Here is an 8581-nt window from a genome sequence, read left to right on the forward strand (position 1 = left end):
TAGCAAATGGTTGTACATTCAACTATGGTTATTATCTTGCGGATGACATCTATCCAAAGTGGCAAACACTTGTGAAGCCGTTGAAAAAGCCGGAAGGTAAGAAAAGTCTTGATTTCCACAATGCTCAAGCGACGGCTAGAAAAGATGTGGAGAGAGCTTTTGGGATTTTGCAAGCCCAATTTTCTATTGTGAGAGGACCAGCTCGATTTTGGGATCAAAAAATGCTTTGGTACATCATGCACGCTTGTGTGATCATGCACAATATGATCATCGAGAATGAGCGTGGCCAAGATGTAGACTACTCTCAGTATGAACTCTTGAGACATCCCGTGCGAGTGTAACGGGGGGCTGAAAGGGTGGCCCGTTTTATTGCCTCCTATCATGCCATTCGATGTACCGCAGCACATGATGATCCTCAGAAGAATCTCATTGAGGAGTGGTGGGCATGGAATGGACGACAAAGAGCATCATGATTTGTGCGTTCGATGTTGTATTGTTGAACTATTTGTTGTGTTATTACACTATTTGTTGTATTAAACGATAAACTGTTTGCTTGAGTTGTAATAACGAAATTAAACTATTTATTATTGATTTATCTGTTTGTATTTGATTTTTTGCTTGTGTTTGTAATGCATATGTTGTTTGTGCGAGAGTCGTGCGCTGCATTTTTGCGCGTTGTTGGAGCTGCGCGTGCTGCATTTTAGCGCCGCTGCTGGAACCAGCGCTACCTGCCGCGCCAAACCAAACGATGAACGGCGACAAACTAATTTTTAGCGCGTGACGCATTCGGCGGCGGTTGGAGATGCTCTAAGCACATAGTGGAAGTAGTATAGAAATGAAGGTTTGCAAAGGGGATTGAGTTTTCGCGACTTTATTCCACCTCCCGTTCAACACACCCGCAGCTCCAAATCCGGAGACCGACGACATCATGGCCAGCGCGCCAGCCCCGCCGCCCCGCCGCGTGGTCGTCTGCGGCGGTGGCGTTGTCGGCGCTTGCACGGCCTATTTCCTCTCCACCCACCCCGCCTCCCCCACCGTGCCGACCCTCATCGAGAAGTCCTCCCCCGCTTGCGCTGCCTCAGGCAAGGCGGGCGGCTTCCTCGCCCTCGACTGGAGCGACTCCACCCCCGCACTCTCGGCGCTGGCGCGCGCATCCTTCGGTCTCCACCACCGCCTCGCCGCTGCCCTCGACGGCGCCAACGCGTACGGCTTCCGCCCCGTCCACACCCTCTCCATCTGCCTCCCCTCTCAGCCCGCCGAGCCCCTCTCACCCCACCCGCTCCTCCCTTCCTGGGTCGACCCCTCCGCCTCCGCCGCGCCGCCGCGCCAGCTCGGAACTCCGGACACCACCGCGCAGGTCCATCCGGGCCTCTTCACCAAGGCCGTCCTCGCCGCGTCCGGCGCCGAGGTGGTCATCGGCGAGGTGGAGCGCGTGGTGGTCGGCGAAGGGTGTGTCGTTGGCGTCGCGGTGAAGGGGCGCGGCGTGGTGGACGCGGATGCCGTGGTGCTCGCGCTCGGCCCTTGGTCTGGGCGTTTCGAGATGGTCATAGAGGTGTTCGACGTGTCCGGGCTCAAGGCGCACAGCATCGTGCTCCGGCCGCGCAACCCCGACAAGATCACGCCGCACTGCCTGTTCCTGAGCTACCAGCCGGAGCCCGGCGCCAAGATGCTCGACCCGGAGGTCTACCCGCGCCCCACGGGTATGCAGTTCTTCAAGCTGAAGTATGTGTGCATCAAACTGAACGGCACCCATGTTTAAACATCTAGTTGTTGCTGTTTGTCCTTGAACAGGGGAGGTGTACATTTGCGGAATGAGCAAGGACGAGGATGTTCCAGATGATCCGGCAGCGATTGACGGGGAGCCGGACTCCATTGCAATGCTTCACAAGATCGCTGGGAGGGTGTCCAGCCAACTGAAGACAGAGGAGGGCGCAGAGGTAGTCGCGGAACAGGCCTGCTACCTCCCGTGCACCAATGACGGGCTGCCGGTCATCGGGGAGATGCCTGGGGTGAAGGGATGCTACGTTGCAACCGGGCACAGCTGCTGGGGCATCCTCAATGCTCCTGCTACCGGTGCAGCACTCGCCGAGCTCATCCTTGATGGGCAGGCCAAGATTGTTGATCTTGTGCCCTTCAGCCCGGCAAGATTTCTCAAGAAGAAGAGCAGGCGCGGAGTGTAATGGCATGCGCGGTTTGTTTCGATCTGATGTTCCAAACTTGGCAACCGAATAAAAAGCTATCCTCTCTTGCCTGTCCGAGGGGATAGGCAAATAATGTACGGATAAATAAAACCTTCAACACTTGCTGTCGAGTGTTGTGGAGATGGATAGATCCTGTTTTACTTTTATCTGATGCTGTAGTGATCTAAATGCTCTTATATTTATATATGGAGGGAGTACCAAATGTACCAACGAACGTTTTGCATGAGAACATCTTTGAATGCAGACGTGAACTGCCAGCACACTCCCTCGCTACTGCATGATCATGAGAAGAATGATACTGTGAAGTTTACATCAAACACTAAGGGCTCCTTCAGAATTTTTGGAGGATTAAAATCCTTCAGAATTTTTCCTATGTTATTGTTTGATTCATAGGATTGAATCCTATTGGAATTTTTTCCAATGATTTTTTTACTACTTCCCATACGATTTCTAGCATTCAATCAAACTCTTTGGAACAATCCTTTGTTTTTCCTATAAATGCAATCAAACAACCCCAAATCCTGTAGGATTGAGATGAGCATGACATTCCAATCACATTTTGAGAATCCTGCAAATCAAAGAGGCCCTGAAACATAACGTCACACTATTATGTGTTCTGGCAGTTATCAGATATCTTGCTCCAGAATCCCGGGATGCAGTTCCCAAAATGAACAAGCTTTTGCCAGTGTTACATGATGTTCATCACATCACTTAGAGCTCTAACCAGACTACTATTATCAAGTTGTTGATCTTTCTAATGTTTTCAGTCCAAGTACAGGGTTGCCTTCATCACTGCATCAAATGAGGTTTGCAGCCTCCAATCTTTCTGTTTCCTGTTCAACGGCCTCCCTTTCCCAGCTCGGTTCTCGTTGACGTCCGCAAGCTTCCAAACACAGTGTTCTGCCTGAATGTCTACTGACTCAAGCATGAAGATACCATCCATCTGATCCGAAACAAGGCCATCACCTTCAGCATGGTATTGTACCCTCATTGCCATATCTTTGAAGCGATCCAGATCATCCGGCACCTTCAGAAGTCGCTCTGCTCCTGGTGATGAGATCTGAAACACAAGATTAATTCTTTGTAAGTGGTTACGAAATTCAGGAGCAACCATTGTGTAAGAAATTTTGGCAGGCTGACTTGCCTCAAGAGCCAGGTCGAGGGGTATTTCGCCTCTTTCAATTATCTCATCCAATTTCTGCTTATAGAGTCTATTGAAATTCTCTATTTCCTCTATACCCGGGCACCCATACCTGTACAAATTTCTCACACGGGGAAGGAAATAAGATTGCCATTTTGCCCATTTCAATTTCAATATAAACAGCCTATTCAGATCAGTTTAGATGGAGAGAACATTTTGGTGGTATCAATCTACTCAACATTCAAGATAACTAACAAAGCAAGGCACAACGCTGAAGACAGGCTGCAACCATCTACAATAACCAGTAGGTGATAGCCATAGGCATTTTGACATGATTTTTTTTTAACTAGTCTAAGTGAACAGACACGAGACAGAAAAGTGGGTACTACTTGATATCCTAAAAATAATTTGAAATGTCTAAGCTTACAAACGTCATGGTGCAGGCGAAAAATCGGAGACTGAACTCTGAACGAAAAGAAAGAGGAGCTACCTATATTGTCATGGTACGTTGTTAGGAGCTAGGGTTCTAGGGCGGAGATTATAGGGAAAGGAGGGAGCAGGGCGAGGGCTGGAGCGCGGCGGCCGGCGGCGAGGCGCCGTCCTTGCGGCTGAGCGGCGGCGGCGCAGGAGAGAGACGGCTAGGGTTTAGGGTTCCGGCTCCTCTGGGAGCCGGGCAATAGAATAGTCTTATTGCTTGATTCTCAAAATAGTCTTACAACTTGTATATATAACCATAATCTGAAAATAAACTAAGATAACTTGGGCCTTAAGCCTGCCCAGTGGGCCCCCGACGGCCATAGACCTGGCCGGTCATAACATCTCTCCCCGCCTGCGCAAACAGCTCATCCTCGAGCTGAAAGTCGGAGTAGTGCTGGCGGAACTCCACGCGTTGTTCCCAAGTAGCGTCCTCCTCTGGTAGCCCAGCCCGCCGAATCAATACGTACCAGGAGCCGCGGCGCAGCTGAGCCTTCAGCGCCTTCTCCGGTGCAGAAAGGAGACGCCCGTCCGTGATCGGCGGAAGCGCCGGCGGTGCCGCGGGTGGATCGCCGCGGAATGGCTTGAGCAGCCCGACATGGAAGACATCATGGATCCGTGCGCCTGCCGGAAGCTGAAGACGGTACGCCACTTTGCCAATGCGTTCGAGGATAGCAAAGGGACCGGCATAGCGAGGACCGAGCTTCTTCCTCGCGCGTGGGTCCAACGACTGCGTAGAGCGGTGAAGTAGACGCAGCCAGACCCAATCACCCACCGCGAACTCCGCCTCGCGATGGTGGCCATCATAGTATCGTTTGGCCAACTGCTGGGCCTGGAGAAGTCGTTGCTGGACCTCCGCGAGCATCTCATCACGGCTCCTCAGAAGAGCCCCAGCTGCCTCGGTCCGCGCCGAGGCCGGGTCAACCGGCAGAATCAGCGGGGGCGGCCGGCCATACACCACCTCAAAGGGCGTCGCACGGAGGGCGGAGTGGTAAGAGGTGTTGTAGCAGTACTCCGCCCACGAGAGCCAGTCCACCCATGCGCGAGGGCGATCACCTATAACACAACGCAAATACATGGCAATCACCTTGTTAACGATCTCAGACTGGCCGTCCGTCTGAGGGTGGAAGGCGGTACTCAGGCGGAGCTTCACGCCCGCCAGTCGGAAGAGGTCGCGCCATACATGGCCCGTGAACACAGGATCCCGATCACTGACGATCGAAGAAGGGAACCCGTGGAGACGGACAATGCCATCGAAGAAGGCCCGCGCGACAGATGCCGCTGAATATGGATGGCCAAGGGCGATGAAATGAGCATACTTGGAGAAGCGGTCGACCACCGTGAGAATGACGGATTTGCCGCCCACCTTGGGAAGGCCCTCGATGAAGTCCATGGAGATGTCCGCCCAAACCTGAGATGGGACCTCCAAGGGCTGAAGCCTACCAGCTGGCCGCAGTGTCTCCGTTTTGTTGCGCTGGCACGTCACACAAGACCGTACCCAGTCACGGACCAGGGCACGATCACCTGGAATGTAGAAGTCGGCGCGGAGGCGATGGAGCGTCTTCTGCACTCCCTCATGGTCCGCCGAGTGGGCGAGACGCAGCACCTGCTGACGAAGATCGTCGTGTGCTGGAACGAAGACGCGACGTCCGTGGAGAAGCAGGCCGTCGGCTAGACGCCACGGCTCCTCCAGCTCGCCCGCCGCCAGCTGCTGCTGCAGGAGGAGGGCGTCGGCCGCGGCAGCGGTCGCCCGGCGGATGTCGGCGTAGAGGGCGAAAGAGGGCCCGGTGATTATGCAGAAGGCTGCCCCTTCCGCCGCACTGTCGTCCACATCGGCGTCACGCCGCGACAGGGCGTCGGCGACGGTGTTGAGGCGACCCGGCCGGTACTCGACAGTGAAATCAAAGCCAAATAGTTTACTGATCCACTGGTGCTGGGGAACCGTCGAGAGCCTCTGATCCAGCATGAACTTGAGGCTGTAGTGGTCCGTGCGGATCCGAAAGGAACGGCCCCAAAGATAGGGCCGCCAATGGCGTACTGCCTGCACCAACCCAATGAGCTCACGCTCATACGCCGCCAACTTAAGATGGCGAGCAGCAAAGGGGCGGCTGAAGAAGGCGAGGGGTCCATCGCCTTGGTGCAGGACCACACCAAACCCCGCACCGGAGGCGTCGCAGTCGACGGTGAAGGAAAGGTCGAAGTCCGGCATCTGCAGTACGGGTCCCGTCGTGAGGGCCCCCTTGAGGGCCTCGAATGCAGAAGTGGCCTCCTCATCCCAAGAGAAGGTGTCGCGACGGAGGAGACGCGTGAGCGGGGCCGCGATGAGGCCAAACTCCCGGATGAACTTCCGGTAGTACCCGGCAAGACCAAGGAACCCGCGAAGAGCCCGCGGAGACTGCGAAATTGGCCAGGCGGCGACGGCCGCCACCTTGTCTGCGTCCATGGCCACACCCTCGGCTGAGATGACGTGGCCGAGGTAAGCGACCGAAGGTGTCCCGAACGAGCACTTCGAGCGCTTAAGATGAAGATGATGTGCCCGAAGCTCGTTGAAGACGATGGCCACATGTTGGAGGTGCTCCGCCCAGGAGGCGCTGTAGATAAGAATGTCATCAAAGAAAACGAGCACAAACCGACGTAAGTAGGGCCGGAGGACATCGTTCATCAAGGCCTGAAATGTTGCCGGGGCGTTGGAGAGGCCAAAGGGCATCACCAAGAACTCGAAGTGGCCGTGATGGGTCCGGAACGCCGTCTTGGCGATGTCGTCGGGATGCATGCGCACCTGGTGATACCCCGACCGGAGGTCCAGTTTGGTGAAGAAGCGCGCCCCATGTAGCTCATCCAGGAGTTCATCGACCACCGGAATAGGAAACTTATCCTTAAGTGTGAGAGCATTAAGGCCGAGGTAGTCGATGCAGAAACGCCAAGTGCCGTCCGACTTGCGGACGAGGAGGACCGGCGCCGTAAAGGGTGATGTAGATATCCGGATAATGCCCGCGGCAAGCATGATGGCGCACTGCCGCTCCAACTCGTCCTTCTGCAACTGAGGGTACCGGTAGGGCCGTACTGCCACCGGAGCCGAGCCCGGCAGGAGATGAATACGGTGGTCGTAGACCTGGGCCGGCGGAAGGCCCTGGGGTTCCCCAAAAAGATCACCGTGCTGCTGCAGGAGGTGATCCAGCAGCGGATGCTCGGCCTCCGTGGTGGCCGCGGCTAGCTGGAGTGGGGGTGACGCCGGGGTGCCGCCAACGCCTTCCCACCGGATGCGGCGGCCGAGGCGCCAGAAGGTCATTGTCAGGGCGTCGAAGTCCCAAAGGATGGGACCGAGTGTCCGCAAAAAGTCGACGCCGAGGATGAAGTCAAAGCAGCCCAAGTCGATGCCGGCACACGTGATGGTGAAGTGTTCGTTGCCGATAGTAATGGGAACGTCCCGAGCGAGCCCATGGCATCGGAGGCGGTCGCCATTAGCGACAGTGACCCGCAGCTGCTCCCCTCCCGAAGGCTGTAGTGCAAGGCGCCGCATAGTAGCCTCCGGTAGGAAGTTATGTGTAGATCCTGTGTCCAAGAGAGCCACCAGAGTCTCGCCGTGGATTGTGACCGGGATAAGCATAGTCCGCTCATTGCGGATGCCGGCCAATGCGTGGAGGGAGACGACAAGGGCCGTAGCCGGCGCGGGCGCGGGTGCCGGCGCGACCTCGGCGGCGGCTGGGTCGCCGAGTCCATCGTCGGTGGTAGCGTCCTCTGTCTCGTCGACTGTCTCCAAGTAGAAGAGGCGTGGGCAGACATGGCCCGGGGCATAGGGCGCATCACAGTTAAAGCACAGCCCCAGGCGGCGGCGCTCGAGCTGCTCGGCCTGCGAGAGGCGCCGGAAGGGCCGCGTCGTGGCCGGAGTGGCCGCCGGTGAGGCGGCTGAAGGAGCTGGCGCGGCCGGCGATGGACGTGGAGGCACTCGGCTCCCCCGAGGTGGTGCGGGCCGTGTTAAGGCCTGGGCGCGCTGCTCGAAAGCCCGAGCGTAGTACATGGCCGTCTGCAGGTCCTGGGGTCCCTTCATTTCGATGTCCACACGGATGTGGTCGGGAAGGCCCCCGACGAAGAGCTCAGCCCGCTGTAGTGCCGTCACCCCCGGTGCGTGACACGCCAGAGCCTGGAAGCGGTTGGCGAAATCCTGGACCGTGGAGGTGAAGGGTAGGCGGCCCAGCTCGGACAAGCGGCTGCCGCGCCGTGGTGGTCCGAAGCGAAGGAGACACAGCTCGCGGAAACGATCCCAGGGGGGCATGCCGCCCTCGTCCTGCTCGAGGGCGTAGTACCATGTCTGGGCGGCACCCCGGAGGTGGTATGACGCGAGCCAAGTGCGCTCGGACGCCGGTGTGCACTGCCCCAGGAAGAACTGATCACACTGGTTTAACCAGTTAAGCGGGTCCTCCGAGCCATCATACGTGGCAAAGTCGATCCGGGCGAAGCGAGGTGGTGTCGGGGTGGATGCGCCAGCGCCCACCGGTTCGTCGATGCGAAGAGCCGAGGACGGTGCGCCGAACTATAGGGTGGGCACCGACGGATCTCCGGCCTCCGTGTAGACCGGCGGTGGCGACGTTCCGGTGAGCCAAGCCGGAATCGGAGAGGGCGACGGCGGAAACCGCACCTGCTGGATCGGAAGCCCCCCGGAAGGGCCCTGACTCAGGCCGGCGCTAGGCGGTGGGGACGGCGTGGGGGCCGGCGCAGCCGGCGCGGAGGGGGCCGGGACAGGCCAGGCCGGCCACGGGGTTGGGGC

General features: G+C 57.2%; 2 protein-coding genes across 2 annotated transcripts in view; one reads left to right on the forward strand and one right to left on the reverse strand.

Annotated features, from left to right (window-relative positions):
* The first annotated feature begins 855 nt into the window (after positions 1–855).
* On the forward strand, positions 856–2411 carry LOC119354509 (putative oxidoreductase C1F5.03c). The gene is made up of 2 exons (XM_037621227.1): positions 856–1700; positions 1792–2411. Exons 1-2 carry the CDS (start codon positions 929–931, stop codon positions 2178–2180), a joined length of 1161 nt encoding a protein of 386 aa, XP_037477124.1. The 5' UTR covers positions 856–928; the 3' UTR covers positions 2181–2411.
* A 367-nt stretch (positions 2412–2778) lies between these two features.
* LOC119354511 overlaps positions 2779–8581 on the reverse strand; it is an 8111-nt gene continuing 2308 nt past the window's right edge. The window contains exons 3-4 of the mRNA XM_037621228.1: positions 3346–3454; positions 2779–3261 (exon numbers count right to left, since the gene is read on the reverse strand). Coding sequence (XP_037477125.1) covers positions 2965–3261; positions 3346–3454 — 406 coding nt within the window. The 3' untranslated portion in view covers positions 2779–2964. The remainder of the gene's footprint in view (positions 3262–3345; positions 3455–8581) is intronic.

Source organism: Triticum dicoccoides, chromosome 2A, assembly GCF_002162155.2.
Source record: "Triticum dicoccoides isolate Atlit2015 ecotype Zavitan chromosome 2A, WEW_v2.0, whole genome shotgun sequence".
NCBI classification, from domain to species: Eukaryota; Viridiplantae; Streptophyta; class Magnoliopsida; order Poales; family Poaceae; genus Triticum; species Triticum dicoccoides.

Bases quoted from the DNA above. Each gene is read 5' to 3' on its own strand.
- LOC119354509 (XM_037621227.1), top strand. From the start codon at position 929: ATGGCCAGCGCGCCAGCCCCGCCGCCCCGCCGCGTGGTCGTCTGCGGC. The intron at 1,701-1,791 runs GTATGCAGTTCT...GTCCTTGAACAG, and splicing joins GGTCTACCCGCGCCCCACGG to GGGAGGTGTACATTTGCGGA.